General features: G+C 43.6%; 1 protein-coding gene across 3 annotated transcripts; it reads right to left on the reverse strand.

Moving 5' to 3' along the window:
• Positions 1-35: 35 nt before the first annotated feature.
• On the reverse strand, positions 36-20,566 carry prr36a (proline rich 36a). 3 transcript variants are annotated; one of them, XM_086082266.1, is made up of 7 exons: positions 20,383-20,566; positions 10,327-10,948; positions 10,203-10,253; positions 10,035-10,125; positions 8,672-8,934; positions 5,470-7,644; positions 36-3,022 (listed from the first exon to the last, which is right to left on the reverse strand). In XM_086082266.1, the coding sequence occupies exons 2-7, from the start codon at positions 10,880-10,882 to the stop codon at positions 1,848-1,850; spliced, it is 4,311 nt and encodes a 1,436-aa protein (XP_085938392.1). In that variant the 5' UTR covers positions 10,883-10,948; positions 20,383-20,566; the 3' UTR covers positions 36-1,847. The 3 variants fall into 3 exon arrangements, with proteins under 3 accessions (XP_085938392.1, XP_085938390.1, XP_085938391.1); XM_086082264.1 differs by having other exon boundaries at positions 10,203-10,256; XM_086082265.1 differs by lacking the exon at positions 20,383-20,566 and adding an exon at positions 20,086-20,102 and having other exon boundaries at positions 10,203-10,256.
• Positions 20,567-20,666: the final 100 nt, after the last annotated feature.

The raw sequence follows: 20,666 nt of genomic DNA on the forward strand, positions 1-20,666 counted from the left end.
GTGCTCTGTGTGACAAAAAAACAAACATCCTGGAGTTCTTCTCAAAAACATTTATTTACATTAAACCTTGCCTTGAAATAATTACACACAATCAAAGATTTATGGCCTTGGAAAATAAACACATTCACTGCGATGCACTTCAGTTAAAACATTCAATTTCAAATTTACAAGACATTCTTGCTTCACAGTCAATAAATTAAAATCCCGTCATGGGATCATTCGTATTTAGCAACTGGGTGCAAATCAAATCCAGTGTAGTAAACCTTGGAACCACAAAAACGGCAATTTACCTGCAACTACAGGTCAATGCCTGACAGCCTTCATTAGATTTAATTTCAAAATTCATTTAGGACATTTCAAGAAGCAAAACAAAAAAAAGACTTCCCTTCATTAAAATAAGAGCTTAACAGCTCAGATATGCATCTTAACATAACAGATAAAACTAACTTCACTGCACCAGCAAGTTACTTCTATTGTATTACTGTACTTGATGGGGCTGTAATTTACTATTAGATAAAACCCCGTCATGCCACCTTCCAATCATGAAATCCTCTTCACTGTCATATTTCAGGGAAAGTAACAAACGCAGCATATACAAAGAGCAACTTTCATTACCATGGGCAACAACAGTAAGCTTTAGAATTACCGTAAGCTGCCACAAGGTGGCAGCAAATCACTTCTTCCAGGCCAAACATGCCACAGACTTCCATATGAATGGATTGTCAAAGCTGCTTGCTTGTCGGTAGCGTATTGACCCACACTCCATTTATGTGCAAGTCTGTGCATATTGTCGAGCCGCGCCAGGAATGACGTCATGCAGCCGACAAATTCGGCCTTCGGAGGACCCAGCCTTGTGAATTTGGACACAGGCAATGTCATACATGTTACAGAAACAGCCCACTTGGATGTAGTTGTACTAGTTGGTCACCTGTGGCACTAGTAGTGAGTGTGGTTGTTACTAGTAGGTCAGTCAATCAGCTAGTGAACTGAATTGTAGTGAGGGCAAAGTGTAATAATAGTTCACGGACCTAAAGCAGGACTTAAAAAAACAACAACACACAATTCATATGGACAAATACACAAATCAGTAAACCATCAGTGCCTGACTGAAAAGTTTTGAGGGGAAACGTTTACACATACTGACCTTTGGTGGACAAAAAGCAAAGTAAAACAAAAATACTCTGAAGATAGGTGCATGACAAATACAGCAGTTCATGTGACAAATCATTTCCAGTGTATTCGCTTACTCCAAACACTACAAGAAGAACGTTACAACAAGATCTACGTCTATCCGTGGCTCAGACATTTCAGCATAGGTGTCAGTTTGTTTGTTTTTGCCATTTAAACTGATAAGAATATAAATTTGTTTATTTCATGTTTAGCAGTCCCAACATGAGGTACATTGCTACAAAATTGAGAGCGTTTTGCTTTTTCATTTATTAATAAAAATTTTAAAATGACACATCCATAAGAAGGAGCAGTCTCAACGACCGGTGACCGGCCGAGAAAAAGAATTACAGTTATACTGTATTTGGACCCGTTTGTGAACTTAGACCAGGGGTGCTCAAGTTGGGTCCTCGAGAGCCCCTATCCAGCCTGTTTTCCATGTTTCTTTCCACTAACACACCTGATTCATGATCGTTATCAGGCTTCTGCAAAGCTTGCCGATTAGCTGATCATTAGATTCAGCTGGGCTGCAGGAGGGAATTGCGGAAAACAGGCTGGTTGGGGGCTCTCGAGGACCCAACTTGAGCACCCCTGACTTAGACCATTCTGAATAGAAGTACTAATCCAGCACAAGTAGCAGCTCTTGTGTGAAAAGGCTGTTAAATGTAGTTTGCCACCTACTAGTGATGCGTCTCCAGCTCCACGACTGTCCACTCGCCCTGAGGGGAGCTTCCGGCAGCCTCCGGGGAGAAGCTACTCACAGAGGTGACGGTGGCCGAGGGGGGGCTGATGGGAGGAAGGAGGCTTGGCCACAGGCTGCTCTCCAGCGGACTCAGGGTGCCCCCCGCGCCCCCCGGAAGAAGCAGCAGAGAGGAGCAGCCGTCTCCATTGAGCAGCAAAGTCTGATTGATGAGCTGCTGCACCATGTCCACTTTGGCGCCCCAGTCCAGGTCCAAGGGGTGCTCCGGGGAAGAGTGGTCCCCGTTCAAGTCTGGCGACAACCTCCTCTCGCAAGAGTCGCGAGCGGGACGGCGGAGCCCGTCCGGCTCTTCGTCGCTGTTCTCCAGACCTTCATAGATAGTGCACAGGCCCGACGAGGGGGACAGGACCACGGTCCGACCGGCAGATGGCGACTGCTCCTCTAGTTCTCGCTGCCACTGCAGGATTTGCTGCCTCTGCTTCAGCTCCGACTGTTGCTGCAGTAACTGCAACTCCAGCTCGCGCCTCTCTGCCTCTTCTGATGATATTTTGCCTTCTCCATTGACCAGTTTAACTTCCTCAGTAACCATTTCGTCCACCGCAGCGGCCATTTTGCCACCCTCGCCGGCCGCCATTTCGTCCACCGCAGCGGCCATTTTGCCACCCTCGCCGGCCGCCATCTCGTCCACCACAGCAGCCATTTTGCCACCCTCACTGGCCGCCATTTCGTCCACTTTGCCATCCTCGCCAGCCATTTCGTCCACCGCAGCAGCCATTTTGCCATCCTCGCCAGCCATTTTGTCCATCACAGCGACCACTTTGCAACTCTTGTCAGCCATTTTGCACTCCGCTTCTTCCCACGCCTCCCGCTCATTCCTCTTGATTTCCTCTTCCGCCTCATCCTTCTTTTTCTTCTGTTCCTCCTCCTCAGTCCTTTTTCTCTCCTGCTCGGCGCCTTCCAGGGGTTTGTTCTGCTGCTCCCGCCGTTGCTGCATCTCAATCAGCTGCCTCTGGTGTTGCTCCAGCCGCCGCAGCTGCGGGCTGAGCGCCTGCTGCCCGGCCTTCCGGGGCGGCAGGTCTGCACAGGTCAGACGAGGCGCCGTGCCGTGAGGGTCACCGTGGCGGCGATGATTAAGATGAGGTTGCAAGGTGATGCCTGTGTGTGGGGTGGAAAAAAAGAGAAAAGATTACAGTGAGCAGAGCAATGAAGAAAAAGCAGTAAAGTAAGTAAAAAAAATATTATTTTTTTTAAATACATTGTGAGGGCAAACAGCCAACGGAACCAAAAATCAAGCAAAATTGTTTCCACTAAAAATATAGTGTACTTGCAAAGTGGGCTGAAATAGCATTTGAGATTTAAAAAGGGTGCGAGTAAAATAGTGAAAATGGTGCAGAAATCCTGTGGTAAGAGAGCAGCAAAATAATAATAATAATAAAAAGTGCAAACCATTTTTTTAACCCCCAGAAAAGAAGGGGTGAGTGACCAACAAAAAAGGAAGCAAACTTCCTGTATATGCAACCAGCTGAAATCACCCGTGAATTTAAATGAAGACATGCAGAAGCTCTTCATGCGCTTGTGTACATGAAACGCATCTCAAGGAAACAATAGCTTGGCTTTAGACCGTCAATAGGGCAGGGATGGGAAACCTTTTTAGATTTTAACAACAAGTTTATTCAAAAATAAATAAATGTTAAAAAGCATGGGGCGAACAACAGATCTGTGTGGAACCCCGACTCCACATATTCACATCCTAGAGCCAAGCTATTCAGCAAACCTGAACAGAGATGAGAAATCAAAGTCAGTATGTAATAGTGACATGCTCAGTTGAAACTTATGGTGTCTTAGAAGAGCGCAGCAGAAGTTTTTTTTTTTTTGTTTGTTTTTTTTGGGCGGTAACACACCTAGAATGGAGTGGAGACGACTTAAAAGCTGCAGCACAGTCAGCAGTCGTCTCAGGGGCCCGAACAGTTAAAACTTTTACCAAAGTCTTTGTTGCTTGGAGGGCCTGCTGTCGGATCCGTTGGTGGAATCCAGTGGATTGTCAAGTCTTGACAAACTCGAGGAAAGGACTTTGATTTGGGCAGCAGATAGTCATAGAACTTAAATCTAGATCCTACTTCACACAAAGATCCTGCAAAATTGCCACATCACAGCCCAAACAGAAGATGCGGCACATTTTCTTGCATGAATATTTTCGAACCCAGCAAAGCAGAATAATTGCAGTAACCATATCAGCGCCAGTGTCTGAGTGTTGGGCAGCGACAATGACTTTCAACTTAACAGGGAGCAAGAAGCAAGTGACTGAATGTGTATTCTTCCACTGAAAACTAGTCCCTCGTGCCAATAATAGTTGTTTACTACACACATTAAGTTTTCTGCCTCTTTTCATATATACACATGGGGTTCTCCATTTACGATAGTTCAGTTCCTATGACATTAGTGTAGGTACAATACAATATCGTATCTTCAACCTTTGCACAAATTTGGGTTACTGAATCACCATATGGCTTTCACAGGCAGTGCGCAAAAGGGCGAAATGGAACCCGAAAATGTTCTATGCAGCCCAACTAGTCTAAAAGTGGCATTCTAATTCATATTGAATTTGTGGAATATGAATAAAGCATCAAAATCCACCCATTTTTATACTTCGCAAGGGACGGCCATTTTGCCACTTGCTGTCGACTGAAAATGATACAGTTGCTCAGAGTTCAAGGACCAATCAGGGCTCAGCTTGCAACTGTGACATGACCAAACTCAGGAAAAAAAGGTAAGCTGTGATTGGTCAGTACCTAAGCAACTGTTATTTTCAGTTAACAGTAAGGGGCAAAATGGCCGCCCCCTGCGAAGGATTAAAATGGGTGGATTTTGATGCTTTATTCATATTCTACAAATACAATATTAAGCAGACTGCCGTATTTAACCTAATGGGGGCTCATATATAACATATTGTAAAGAACATTTTTGGGATGACATCCCGTTAAAGTTAATCATAAATTTAAATATAATTACCACGACTATGAGGATGTTTGTGGTCAGTAGGGTGACAGTGGAGCATTAATGCAACACTACTATTATCCACTGCTGAATATGCCTTTAAACAAAACTTTGCAATGAGGATAAATAGTTATATAAAAAAAACGGTATCTTTATTTTCATTACTCAAAGACTGATAAACAAGGGTACAATGAAATACAATTTAAAGTTCAAGAAAGACAGTGATGGGGGGAGGGGGGGCATGGAAGACTTCCTGTATTATAAGAAGCACTGCCATTCGCCCTCAAAGAAAGAAAAATACAAATTTAGGTGTTAATGTATGAAAGTCATTTGGTAAAAAGCATTAGGATAAATAGCTATTTTATTAATTCAATCCACATCTTTAAGTGCTGCACCAAAAATAAATCACGCCAGTTCAGGGCTCCTGCATTGATGACTAGTAAATTGAAAGCTATTGCACATAAAAGTATTTCAGCCATATATCGGAATGCTGCTTTTGTTTTTTTAAATATATATATGTAACTTGTCCATTTTTGCATCACCACCACCAGAGATTTGAAAGACAAACATGACAAGCACAGCGAGACAAATGACAAACTATATATTACCTGCAAAAGAGTTGTCAGTCTTTTCACAGATGGAATAGTACGTGGGGTGGGCATCTTCTGGCTTCTCAGTCGCTTGCAAAGTGTTCAGAACCTGCGTGTCTGATCCTTGCACTTCCACCATACAACCAGCTTCCAGTTCACCGCACTCGTACCGCTGCGTTGCAAAACCAGACTGGGCTTTATCGTCACAGAGCTCCTTGGACTCCTCTGAAAGCTCCTCCAAAGAGAAGATCCCCGGGCTCTTGCTGCAGCCCTCGCCCACGGACTGAGTGGAGGCCGTGGTTGCCGAGTTGACGCCGTAGGACGCCAGCGAGCTAGCCGAAGGAGGGGTGACGACATCGGTCAGACCGGTCGTCTCGGACTCCTCCACTTCTTCGACAGTGGAAAGGATGCGCTGTGCGGGGGACTGGACCTCCAAGGTTATGTTCCCCTTTGGCGCGGCCAGAGACTCCAAAGCGTCGTCCAGCAGCGCTTCGCCTTCCGTGTCGCTGGCTTCTTCCTCTGTCGCGGAAGATGATGAAGGGTTGGAAGTCAGAGCGTTTACCACGCCCCTTAAAACCTCATCAGCTTGCATAGTCGGCGCCCTAACCTCCTGTTCACCGCTCGTCATTGGCTGGGGAGAGATTTGAGGATCACAGCTTACTTCGCAGCAGGCCTGAGCAGGGGATTGGGATGGAGTCTCCGGGTCTGCCTGCAAGGGATCTACCAGTGGGCTCACTACAGCTTCCTCCAACACTGGCTGGGAGACCGGTTCAGAGAGGTGAACTTGCTCTTGCCAGGGGTCTGCAAACGGGTTGGGTTGATACCACAGAGCGCCGGGGGCCGATGGGAGCTGAGGGGGCGGAGGAAGCTGTGCCAACCTGTTTAAGTTGTCCAGTCTTTCATCCTCGGCAAAGTCGTCCTCGTCGGCGTTGCCGTAGCTCTCCAGACCGCTCTCAGTTACCGCTTCGCTCGCCATCTCCACGTCCTCGTCCTCGTCGTCATCCGCGGCGTTGTCGTGCCGATGCCGCTGCAGCTCGTCCGTTTTCTCCGAGCCCACGTCCATGTCGCACACTTTGTCCTCGTCATCGTCGTCCTCCTCATAGTCGTTAAATGGGATATCGGGAACCTTTTGAAAGTCTGGCGAGCCTGCAGAAGCTCCTTCCATGTCCATGGCTCCTTTGAGGCTGCCCTCTCCGAGATCGTCCATGCTTTCGGTGCCCTCCAGGACGCCGGGAGCGCTCAACTCAGACGCCCCTTGCTGGCTGCCGCTCAGAGAGTCCAGTTCAGACAGGAAGGCGCCACCAGCCTTCCAAGCGGAGCCGCCTACCAGTCCAGCCGAGCCGGGACGAGACTCCTCCGTGGGTTGCGTCGTCCCGCTCATTTCGGAAACAGACACCACCTGGCTTCCCTCTTCGTCTTCCTCGTAATTTAGATTACTGGGAGGCGACTTTACAGCCGTTGCGATGGCTGTAGATAGGCAGGGAGTCTGGTCTGAAGACACATTAACTGGCTGAGAGGCCACTTTGGGTGACGGAAGCTTCGCAGGGCTTGAGACGTGCTCCTGTTGTGCTGAAGGAGCATCGTCACTTTGTGGCTGGGGTGGAGGCATTTCTGGCGAGGCTGTGGTAAGGGGAGTCCATGGAGGAGAGGAAGCGGTAACTTGAGCTATGACTGGTGGAGAGTCCTGAGTAGAAGCTTGGGGCAGGGCCACCGGTACAGAGGTTACAGTAGATTGTTCTTGAGTTAAAGTCTGCATTCGTTCTGATCGTTCTTCCACTGCACCAGCATTCCTCACCGTCAATAGAGGGGGGTTGCATTTGAAAGGTTTCGTCTTCTTGACTCCAGCGGTTAACGGCAACACGGCCTGAGTTGGTTTTGCGTTTTCTTTAGTCGGCGTTGCGCCGCCGTTGGTGGATTTGGTAGCTGGAGAAGCGTGCAGGGTTCTTCCCAGGGGTTGCCTGTTAGCCGCTGGAGGCTTGGGAGAAACCACACTGGAAGACTTTGCGACACTGGGTTTCGCAGGTTGTTTTTTGTATTGAGACACCTTGGGATCCTCTTTTTTGGGAATAGTGGCCCATTTGGAGGTACAAGGGGGCTTTCCAGTGGCTGTATGTTTCAAAGGTGCAGGCTTTTTGGCGGCAGCTGATGAAGCAGCAGGCCTTTTCGCAAGTGCAGCAGAAGGTGACCTGACATCTGGTGCAAACACAAAAATGGCAGTCATTAGGTAGAACATTTTTCATATTAATTATGGCTTAAATGCTTCTTTGAAATGTATTTTTTATTACATAAAGCAAAATGCATTCCCATGTTTATGAAATGTGCTACGAAAAATACAATTCCTTGGTTCAGCAAACTGAGGTAGATTATTTAAAACTAGGTGTCAGTCGATTAAAGATTTTTTAATCGTAATAATTAACTCACTATTAATCGCAAATTAATTTTTATACCCAAATTGACAATTAAATTTACTTTTTCATTCTCTTAACAAAAGTGGGAAGAAATGTTAACCTAATAGAAATAGGGTTACAATAAAATATGTTTTCTAATTTTTCATACTCTTGTTAACATAAAAGTGGGAAGAAAAGTTAAGCTAATAGAAACATGGTTGAATTTTGCATCATTTATACAGTAATTTCATAACAATTCGTAAAATAAAAATATGTACCGTACTGTAAAACAAACAAACGTGTGACAATTTGTGTTGGTCATTTTTTTGTCACTACATGGCATGATGGCGTTTGTAAGACAATGGCGACAGCTCAGTGCATTTTTTTTTCCCATATTAAGAGCTAACTAATTAAAAAATAAATAATAATAATAACTTGTTAAATTCTGCTCATTAAAATTGTATAAAAAAATGGCCCCAGTCCCCACAAATATATACATTGTTATTTAATTTATTACAATGACTCATTTGCACAATGTTGAATGCTTTTATTTTGTTAAATTTAATACGGATGCGCATTGTGAAATGACTCAACTTTAATGCATATGAACCACACAAGATCGGTGTATCATTTTCATTCTATTGGGTAATTTTGACGTGGACTGGAATTCCCTTAGTATAGGCTTTCCAAATAATAAATAATCATTAATTTCGTGTTCAAAAATAAATAAATGGTGCTGTTAAAGGCACTTTAAGTTAACACAATAATTTTGACACCCTTATTTAAAACGTTACTTTAAGGTCTCCCTTAGGAACAAGGAATAAAGCTCAAACCTTTCTTGACAGCGGCAACAGCATGGTGAGGCTGTGTTGCTGGGGTCCTGCCAGTAGAGGGGACCGTGGTACCTCTAGAGGCAGCAGTTCTGCTACTAGCGCTGCTGGGCGGCCTGGATGCAACATTGTTACCCGCCCTGGATGTTGATGGCACCGGTTGAACTCCTGAGGAAGCAGCCGCTGCACTAGTTGGTGCTCTGGGTGCAATGTTTCCAGCCCTGGATGTAGTTGCCCCTCGAGAAGTAAAGGGAACTGTAGCAGGCCTGGAGATAGAAGACAGAGACTAGAAACAGGTTTTGCTAATTTGGTATACATTTTTAAGCAGATCATAACAACTACCAGTGTCTAATGGATGCAGGTTTAAAAAAAAGAGAGAGAGAGAAATGAGAAGAAAAAAAAGTTGTGGTCACATGAATGGATGTTTTGTTTAGATCAATATGCACTGGATTTTTCCTTTGGTATGGCCCCACTCCTCCATCCAGCCTTATGGAAGTAGGTTAAGCAGTTTTTGCATAATCCTGCCAACTCGGGGATGGGGTTGGGTTAGGAAACAAGTATCTAATGCGCAATCTGGAGAGATTTTTTAAATTATATTTTTAAAAGCCTGTCTATTAATAAATTAAATTATGACCCCCCCAATACTAATTAATTTTAATGATCAATTTGACTTTATATTCAAATGTGAAACCAAAAACGCCATTGAACACATGCCCTCTTGAATGTACGTATTCAATAATCTCAACCATGGTTGTGTTTTTCTTTGAAAAGTCTGATCCAAGACAACAGCGCACTCCGAGGGACGCCTGTAACACATACACCATTAGCGGATGGGGGAAGCTGCTCTGATGCATTACATTTCCTGGCAGATGGGGTGAAATCAATACAAAAATCACAGTCCAATAGGATTTTAATGACTGCACATGCAAAGTCCTTTTAGGGGCAAAAGTTTAACAGGGGGAGAAGATGCATGCAAGTGTCACAAGAAATACCAACTATAAATCAAGCACGTCATGGTGCCATATGCACTATTTGGTTGTCATTTGATTCTTCTCAAGAACCGATTCAAGGGCGCCTTCTGAAACAACAGTGACAGGGCTCCAGAATGGCAAAAGCGGCTTAATTTTATGACAAAGTCTTCAGTATAGCGACTCTCTTAAGGTCCTCTGTCTCAGGCCATTTAAGCCGACATGACTCACTGTGGATGTGTAATCGGACTCACCGATTGCAAAAAAACACAATACATATCCTTCTCCACTCTTGGGGCAATGTAGTCTAAAGTCCATTTCCTTTCCATCAACAAAGTAAACAATTAAATGATTGGCCAACAGAGGGCTGGTCGTTTTAAATGCACGACTATAAATACCTGCTAGTCTTTGGAATAGCACCGCTGTCCACTCTGGCAGCAACGTTCGTGTATGATTTCGGGGCAGTGGATGCAGCTGGTCTGCTGGCAGCTACCAAGTAGAGAAATAAAATGTATACATGTATTAGTCTTATAATATTACAAACTGTTAGTCATTTCATGACTTACCAGAAGTTTTGACTCTCGCTGCATCAACATTGTTAGCTGGTCTGCTAACAGCTACTAGGCAGAGAAATCAAATGTATACTTGCATCAGTCATAATATTACACAAACAGTCATTTCATGACTTACCAGAAGTTTTGACTCCAGCTGCATCAACATTAGCGGCTGTCCTCTTATTCTGATTTCCACTGACAGTTTTAGGCCTGGTACCGTTTGTTGTCGTCGCAGTAGCTCTTGATGTAGTCCGAGATGGCCCGATTGCTGCAGGCCTCTTGTGAACCGCCTTGGTGGTTGCCTTGACGGTGGGCACAACAGTTGCAACGCTCACTTGTCTTTTGGGTGCAGGGACTGCTGCAGTTGACTTCTCTGGAGATGTATTGCCCGAGCTCGTATTGCTCGTAGAATTTACAGGGCCATGTGAGGCAGCAGACTTGGAACTTGAGGAAGCTTGTGTTTTCGTGGCAGCCTGATTTTTGGAGGCAACAGCTTGCAGTTTAACTTGGGGGTCTGGTTCCCTATTGGCCTTCGAATCGTCTTCAGGTGAAACATCATTCTGGGCTTGCTCCGGCTGAGACGCGGCCTGCTCTATTGCATAGTCCTGCGACACCGAGAACTCTGCAGCTGCTGCAGCTTCAGTGGGCTCTGTGGCATCCGAGGTATCCATGGTAACCCCATCCGGTTTCATCCCCCAACACTGAGGTTGTAGCTGTGTCTTGCTAAATTTGTGAAGGGTCCCCTTCACATGAAGTTTCTGCGAACAAAAAGAATCTCATCAGTTAAGAAATGTGCTCACAAAAGGAAAGTCCATTTATGGTAAGGGGCCTTGGAGGAATTTGGGGACAGTCAGAAAAACAGGAAGTGAATTCGGGGATGCCAATACATCTCGCCACTAAACTGAACGCCTGCCTCTGCAATTGTAAACACATCGACCACTCAGCTATTATAGTGCTAGCCAACACATCACCCCAGGCACTTAAAACAAAAGGCCATCAGTCATTGTTGATACACTGCAAATCTTGCCTTTCATTGATGCAAGAATACCAACAATAACATTTGTGCATGTACCTGAAAATTATCATTTTGGAACTGCAAAGTAGGGACTGTATAGTTGTTGTAAATGTCTGACAAGGGAAGGGGATGCATCATGGAATGCTTGAAATTACACTACGAGTGTATACGGCAAAAGCAAAATTATAGTAGAGGATTATCAGATGAGACAAGTGGCATTCAAGCACAAACATTGGGTGACGCGTGTCCTTCCAACCGCAGCAAATTTCTGAGACAACTTCTATCCTGCACCTTTAAATTTGCTACCAGTAAAGTGCTAAAACAGATGGCCGGAATAACAGAAGTTCCCTGTGGGCTCAACTATGCAAAGATTGCAACAAATGATGGCCTATTACTGCTATTGATAGAGACCGTGAATCAGATCTAACAATACCGTATGAACAAAACCAAAGCATTAAAAGGCTCAGAGGGGGAAATTCTTTTTTTTTTTATAATGCCCTCCTGAGCCTATGCGAACATTTGTTTTAATGTACAAACATTCTGTTATTTACCCCTTGAAGCCAAACATGGTAAGAAGGCAGACTGTTTTTTTCAGCGCCGATACTGGTGATTAGTAGTCAAGGAGACAGAAAAGCATTGTTTGGAGCTGATAATCACTTAATAAAAAAATAGGGGGAAATATTGGTGTTAGGTTAAAAATAATAAGATCCCACTCTTAACTGTGTCAAAATGTTCAGCACGTTTTATTGAACAATTTGTCAGATTTGCTTCTTTTTTTCCCCCTGACATCTTCGTTTTAAAATTCTAACAAAAAGTTCGGGGAGCGCTCAGAGTCTGGTATGTCTTAAAAAGTTAAATTGGGGGGGGGGGGGGGGGGGTGTAAATAGTACCCTCTTGTTTTGTACAGTAAATGAAGCTTTCCAAAATACCAGAAAAATAAGTAAACACAATTTTAAATGTATCTACTATTGGCCGTCAGATATAAAAAAGGACGATGCCTAATATTCACCAAAATGCTGAATTTCTGCACCGATAATCGCTCTATCCCCAATTGAAAGATGATATAAACCTTACCACTAGTTGACCAAATGCTTTTTGTTTGTTTTTTGTTTTTTGTACAACTGTTGCAAAGTATTGTTTTTCTTTATTAGTTACAACCACACAAAGTGAGGGAGAGGGGGGGGGGGTGTAATGAGAGTAACCTGCAAAACCACATTTAGCTTGTTCTTTTGTTTAGATAGTTGATTAGGCAATGTCTTGGTGGTTGCGGTGAGCAGTTCAAACGCCTCACTCACAAGTTTGTTTGTTTGTTTTTCGCCTCAAATTGAGAATGACAACCAAAATCACAAAAGGACCGAGCAAAAGGAGAACCTTTCCCCACAGACAACAGTGTAGGTGGCTACTGTTTTTATGGATTTCACAGTTGGGAAAACTGTACAAATCAGGTAAAGCACTTTTAAGGAGCAGTGGTATGCCTCGGTAATCCAGAATGGGAAGAGCAAGTGTTGAAACGGCACGATGAGCCAGCGACTAATGCCAGGGACTTAGCGTTACATTCCCTGTTGATGATGACCCCCTTCTGGACAAGTAATCGCATCATCTCTAACCAGCTGACACAATGTGATGCAGCGCACAGGAAGAAGTGCACTGGATCATTAAAACCCCATTCACACACACACAACCACCTTTAACTGGTGACACAGCTTTTTTTTTTTTTTACGCTGGTGTTGCGTCAACTCTACTCTTGGGACCGTCTCTTGACACCAAGCTATGAAAATGTGGAGTCAGTGCACCAGATCAATGCCAGAGACTTTACTTGTATCTCTTTTACACACACGCCATTGACACCATTACTCATCGCCAAGGTGACAATAAAATTGCTTTCCCCAGTAATGTGGACGACCGACTGTCATATCTTTCAAATGCCACCATCACTTTGTAATTGTATTCGTTGTCAGTCTGGATGGGGAACTAATACATGCATCTCATTCTAATACGGATGTACGTCACGAAAGCTCACCGTGGACGTTCCTCCATTGCTCGGTCACTGCTGCAGCGCTTGCCCAGACATTTCAAGCGGTGCATGACAAAATGGGTCACTTTTAATACGGTGTCTAATACAAGCTGAGGGGATTTTGCAGCGTTGCAGCATAGCAGGGATTTTGGAATGCATTGTCCAGACTGCAGAGAGGGGTGGAGGGAGGGCCGTTTATACTACCCCCCCCCCTTTAGATTTCATCTAAACTGCTATCACAAAAGAGCATGGATGATAGATATTAGTTGCCATGCCTATTGTATTCTTCTGGTGACAATTTTGTATTGAACTTGTCAATTTAGTGTGAACTTGAAAAGACCGCATGTGTTCCAAGATGATTAATGACAGAAAGTGACAGTTTAGATGGCAGGGCGTCAAGTGCTAACCCCACCCCATTCACATTCCAACATTAGCGATTTCCTCAAGCCTCCTGAGTGACAGCTGGCAGTAGTAGGTGTCGCTTTTGTGTGTCAATGAGAGCGTTACAGGGTCAGAGAGAGGCCACAGGGATGTGTTCGCAGGTAAACACGCATATCTAAAGAATGCGCTCATTTGATGCTGAAATGTGATTTACAAACCTGATAAAACAGACACACTGAAACTGCATAACAAAACAATGCTGCAAAAGTTGAAAACCAAGTAGAACCTAACAGTTGTAAGCTTTGAAATCGTAATGCACCCAAAGCCACATATGAAAATAAATTTTAAATCTTTAGTATACACTAATAATTAGGAACAGGCATAATATTTATTAAGTAATTGTTAAAGGGAAGAGTTAAACATAGCTTGTACAGTAGGGCTCGGCTTATTATTATCAAATAATCATTAGAATATAGATTTGCCTTTGAGCGTGAGATTCATAAAACCATCAATTGATTATTTTAATCTTTTTCCCATAAATTCATAAGAAAATATAATTTAAAGGCCTTTTTTCCCCCGAAATCGTATCGACTGAGGAAATTAGAATAGATACCTAGCCTTTAGCCTAGGTTTTGTGCTTTGAAATATTTCTTATCCGAAACATCTTTAGGGTAGTACATAAAAAAATAGAAAGACCAAACAAAGAATCCATTGAGACCTGGGTGAGCACCCAAAAAGCAATAAACGGGCTTAGCAGTATCAAATATTAACAGAGGCCACACTGGCTGGCCAATCATTAGCTTCTATGTATAGACACCAATACGACTACATACAATGAAAAATGTCTAGGTGAGATTGTGACTAGGATTGTGCTTGTAAGAAGAAGAAGAAGAAGAAGAAGGCATTTGCAGTAGAGTACAAATTAAGCACACACAGACAACTTCTTGGAACACCAACAACTGTTCACATACCGTCAGGAGACACTTGAGCACATGTGAGCCAGAGCATTCTGGACATGCAGTTCCTTCAAGGGGATATCAAGAAAAACTGTTGAAAATGTGAGCCTTTCTTCTCCAACCAGGATTCATGTCTCATAATAAACCTACATGATTTTTTTTAAATACAGTGTCCTGTGCAAAAAAAAGCAACAATATTTAGTCCATGCTTGAGGCACCACATGATTTAGTTGTGTTAGTCAAATGTGTTCTCGTGGCTCATTAGCAAGCGCAGTTAAAGAACATCCCATCCCAGAGGCCAAAGTGCTAAACAACTGCACAACTATACCAGTTATTCCTGATGGCAACGTGGACAGCGGATCAATAGTTGCTCCAGGATTGGCTACTTTAGCAATGTTGCTCAGCTGGATAAAATAAAAGACAGCCTAATTCTTAAGAGGGCCAAGGACGCTTTTGACAATCATTTACCAATCCCAAGTGTCAAGAAAATAGTGGAAAGGTTTGGTGTGGCAGTAATTCAATCCATGTTAGCCTTTGTTTCATTGCAATGTACCAGTATTGGATTAATAATTAATTACAACCTTTGTTTGACAGCCGTGAAATAACCACGGCTAACCGTTCCACCAACTTGTGGTAGAGACGGTGAAAACGCCCGCCTTGGACCTGAAACTTGCGCAACCAGATAAATCCAAACAAACCATTCAACTAGACCGACTAGTTTCCACCAAGTATGCGTTTGCACTTAAAAAACGGGCGGACCAAGCTAACCCAACCGAAAGTTGCTTTAGCATACCCTACAAATGCGTAACAATCTAGATAAAAAAAAAAGAAGGAAAAAAAAGGGGTTTTTGGATTATGACCACGCGCCCCGGTTTAGAAAGCTCATTGTCATCAATTCCACAAAGGTCTCTAACAATTAAGTCACTTGAAGCCTCTCAGCAAAGCCATTAAGGTCAGGTGGTTAAGTATGGCCACAAGTTAAATGGAGTAAGCCAGTTAGCCTTGGCGGGACAGGCAGCCATTGCCTGTGCGCAGTATCCCGATCTGTTACGGGGATCTGGGTTACAATCTGTTGTGAACTTGGCAGCAACGCACATCCTGCTGATATGAAAACAGGCCGTCTGTTGACCTGTGTCACTAGGACGGTTGTAGGAACCATGGGAAGACGAGAATGAGCATGAACTTGTGTGGTTAAAAAAAAATTATATATATATATATATATATATATATATAAGAAGTGTTTGTCAGCAAGCCAACGTTAAGATTCTATGAAAGGGGAGGGGGAGGCTTATTGTTTCATACACCAGCTGAGGCGTGGCACTGGAAGGATGGTGGGGGTAGGCTTTTTCCACTGGATTAAATGGTGCAACGGGATGGAGAAGCAGCTGGCACTGCTTGCCAATCAAATGCCCCAAGGCATATGAAAAGGATGGACGATACTAAAAATCGATAGACGGTCTTACATTTGAAGCCTTAACTGTCAACCAATCAGTTGGACCTCGTAGTCAAATCATAAGACTCAACAATTTGCTGGAATTTTGCAAGGCAATATTAGGTCCGTCAAAAATAATTAAGTTACAAAAAAAAAAAAAAGAGGCAAACCTGTTTATATTCTTGTTACCAATAAAGAGAAGAGAAATGAACGATTTTGTGTAGTTTGTTGTGAAAAACATCAAGTTTACAAACCTATGAACTGATTCGGACCAAAGAAAGCACACTTGAGCTCAAATAAAATCAGTACGGTTGCATGGCCTCACAGAAAAACTAAGCGGCAATTAAGTTAGCTCAAATTAGACTCCAATACGATGATTATATCTGGGTGATCTATCTGTGACGCATATCTAACTTGAATCTAGACCGTCATACAGACATGCAAGGAAACTCTTGCCCAATTTAGGCCTAAATCAAATGTTACAGTCAACCGGTTCCAACATTTACAAACATCGAGTTGGGTCGTGCCATGGACTATACGGTCGACAAACATAACGAGAGCCAATTACAAAGAATAACCTGAAGCTCAGGCTGCTACCGGACACAAATGGAGGAGCAACTGGTTACGTTGCGTGAGGGTAAAACCGCAAGTCATTCACCACCTCTCAAAAATATTCCGAGGTGCCTGTGCATCCAATTACGATGCCTCCTGAGTCCTGAGGCAGACCTGGAGGCGAGGACAAACTGAATAAATAGAGCTAGCCTAGGAACTGAAGAAATGGCCAGCGACAGGGAAGTCGCCCAGACCCGGATAAGTGATTGATAATGAGCAGAGTAAAAGATTCAGGCAGCCTCAGCAAACAAGAGGACCGGCCAGCTGGCCACACAGCATACACGCAGACAAATAGTCAATATGAAGTTGGCAAGCCCGAGGGTCTCATCAGTTACTGAGCCCCCCCCCCCCCGCCCCCCCAATGCAAAAGGGTGATCTGAGGCCAATCTCTGTCCGCCACACCCATGATACTGACAAATGACAGAATACGCATGTAACAGATGCCAGCTCGCACCGCGCGAGAATGCGTAGGACCTCACTCCTGATCCTTGAAAAGATGGTGATGGCTGCCAAGGAACTCGGGCTTTGAGCTCAATGCAGGTTCAAAGCCTAAGTGGTGTGGCTTGGAGGGCGCACGATTGCCAAGTCTTGCAGTTCTAGACAGAGCCTTAAAAAAAAAAAAATAGTGCACTGCCAGCATTTACCACTTAATCCTAATGGGCAGGGAAGTGCTCGCTTAAAAATAAATAAATAAATAATTAAAAGTATTGACAGCTTGTGCGGTCATACAAAGTTCTAGCTGGGACACACAAAGCGGGCTGATGAATGCTAAACAGATGAAGCAGATCAGGCAGGGAGAAGATTTGAATATTCTCTTGCCAAAAGGAAGACTGGTTGATTGGGATGACTGGTCCTTATTATGCTGCATTGTTCCAAACAGCCTGCAGGTGTTTCCTTTGTTTTTTCCCCAACCCCAGCAGATACACATGGGAGTGTTTGCAAATTGCTATGTGCAGTGCATAGAGCAGGTTCTGTTGCTCTTCTTTCCTTCATGCAGTTGTACACCACAATAATGAACATGCTGTTAAATCAACCTTTGATTGTGTCATTCAAAACTCAGCAATCTTAAGAAAGAAATAATATTTCATCAGACTTTTTTTTTTTAAGATCCTTTAATTGTGCGGGTTCTAATCAGTACATGTACCTCGAAAGAATGCTACTACAACAATCTTACATTTTTCAAATGAAACCACGCTACAAAACGGTCAACCTTCCCATGTCAACCACCTGCCAATGAGGCCAAACCTGAAATGCGATACACGGGTGCGGGTGTTCCAAAAAGCACCAGTGTTGCCAAAGATGTTATGAGGCATGCCGACATCACAGGAGTGAAGGAAATTACTCTACTAGAAAGTGACCTCAAAAGTTGAATTCCAGAATTTTGCATTCTCCGAAATGTGTCATCATTTTGGATTGGCCTTAACATCCCACTAGAATGGGTCTGCCACTGCCCCGAGCGAATCTTCATATTAAGAACCAAAACAAGAGCAATCTGAAATAAGACTACAATCTTTAAAGCGAGGTTTATTTTAGGATCATAATCAGTCATTAATGTACAGTTTTCAAATCAGATTCGAGCCGCACTGAGCAGAAAGTGAAGGAAAACATTTTTGCTTCTGGAACTGAATTGAAATAATAATAAAACAAATTATTGGTTACCATCTAGAAAAGCGGCACATAAAACCAAATTATTATTAGTAGTAGTAGTACAAATTGTCATACTTGTCAGGTGTGAAAGTTTTTAAATTAAAACGACATGGTTTGGTGACTCATTCCATGTCTTGACTACTTGCCAGTAATCGGAGATTTGGCAATGGCAAGCCATAGAGGATGAATCGGCATCTCGGCTTAAGTGACCCTCATATTAATGCGACACGGGACTGTGGCCAAGCAGTTAGAACTGGGCCAACAGAGGAGTCAAAGAAAGAAAGCAAAAAAAACACTGGTAAGCGGGAGAGTCCTCCTGAGTCATTCACACATGGTTTCACGCCCCCGTGTCAAGTCAACTCACACCTCTTGGTGAATCAGGCAGTTCCAAAACACAAATATGATGTAGCCCGAAAAACCATACTGTCATTTGTATATCCTCTCCTCTTCAACTCGCTAACCCACGGGTGTCAAACTCAAGGTCCGGGGAACAGATCGGGCCCACAATCTCAGGGTTGCGAGACGACCACGCTACCACTCATCTACGCCACCACCACCAAGAGAAGCTAGCTGTTGTGTCATGTGCATATGTTAATAAGCAAAGTTGCTACTGACTGGATGCCCCACAACCACCGGTTCTTATTTATTACAATTCGATGTGATATGGCTGAGTTCAAGAGGGTACACAGTAAATTTTACTAAAAAAAAATAAAATAAAAAAATTACTATATTCAGTCCCACTCCAAACTTTACACTTGGAAGAGAGTAAAATGTTATATATATATATATATATATATATATATATATATATTTTTTTTTTTTTAAACACTCAAGGGTTGAGGAACAATCCCACAACCTTCAGCATGGAAGACCGCTACTCTACCATTTGAGCTATGCCAGCAGTATTGCTATGGTTTAAATATTGTTGGTGTGTGCAAAAGGAGCCCAAACATGGAGGTATGAGGATCCCATCTAACACCTGCGATATATTGACACAAGAAGGAGTGGCTGGTCAGTGGTTATAACGATTGTCTCCCAACCTGAAGGCTCTTTGATTGTTCCGTAACTGTTGAGGGGTTTTTTTTGGGGGGGGGGGGTAATTTTACTCTCAGAGTATAAAGTTTACCCTGTTTAAACTGGGACCGAATAGTCTTTTTCAGAATAAAATTTACTGTGTATGCTGCAGGGAGTTTGTTGCCATTTTACAATATTAATAAACGTGTCAGTAGGTTATTGTAAATGTATTTTCTTCAAATATATAACTCTAGTAAAAGGCGATTCATACGCATCAGTACATTTTAAAGTGGAAAAATTTGACGCACTCTTGTTGAATTAAAATCAATTTCCCTAATCAAATGTGCGTTTGTTACACCTATTTAGGGTTCCAATAAGTTTGTTTTATTAACCCAATCTATTCCTCTTTTGCTGTGCTCAACATATTATTTCTCAGAATTGATAGTTCGTCTACGAATTTCCCAAAATGTGTTATGATTCTCTTCCGATTCACTAAAAGAGGAAACGAAATCACATCAAAACGCACAAGACAGTGAAAATCCTCTTATACCACGGATCCTGACACTTGTCCCCTTGGGTGCTCTCACTTGGTGCACATTGTTTGAAGGGACGCGTGTGTTTGGTGCCTTAAGCGCTGCTTTATTAATCACCATTTGTGGCTCGAGACAAACACAGATTAGTAGAACCGAAAGGCCCTATTGGAGCCTTTAGAACGCACTCATCTGAAGCACAGTGATTGCCCACTGCTGTGTGTGTGTTTTTGTTTTGTTTTTTTTGATAACGCATATGCTAAATAATGCAAATAAACGAACAAACCATGCCACCTGCCAAACGAGACGAGAGGAGCGGAGGGAGCCGAACACAAGGCTTGACGCGCGGCTAACAAGAAACGCCGCCCCGTGGTGCACGCTGACAAGCTAGCGTGTGCATCATCACACCAAGCCCTTGAAACAGAAGAAGCTGAGCCCGGGAAGCATCGCTTCGCAACCAATTACCACGCCACCAACTCAAGCAGAAGCGGCTTAACTCATAGCGGTGGAGGTTATTTAAGCTCAATTGACGAAAAGTAGGACATTTGAGGAGTGGAGACGTCACGTAACGACGTGGTAAATTGCTCCTACCTTTCAGCTGGCGGCTCGTCAACAAACAGTCGGTCCCTTCTTTGGCGGGCTGGGGGGAAGGGGGAGGGTGGGTGTCGCCGGAGCGGTCAGTTTCTCCGTCCGGCGTAACAATAGAAACGCGTCCTTTCCTCCACGTTTGAACAGCGGCAGGCTTGCCTTGCACAGCCTCGCTCATAAAGGATGCGGCCAGGGCGGGAGAGAGATGGGGTGGGGGAGTGGTGGCTTCAAATTTATGGGAAGCGTGGTCGCCAGAAGGGAAATATGCAAATTAATCCCCCTTGCGG

Source organism: Leptonotus elevatus, chromosome 8, assembly GCF_054856555.1.
Source record: "Leptonotus elevatus isolate MCC_2025b chromosome 8, RoL_Lele_1.0, whole genome shotgun sequence".
Taxonomy (NCBI): domain Eukaryota; kingdom Metazoa; phylum Chordata; class Actinopteri; order Syngnathiformes; family Syngnathidae; genus Leptonotus; species Leptonotus elevatus.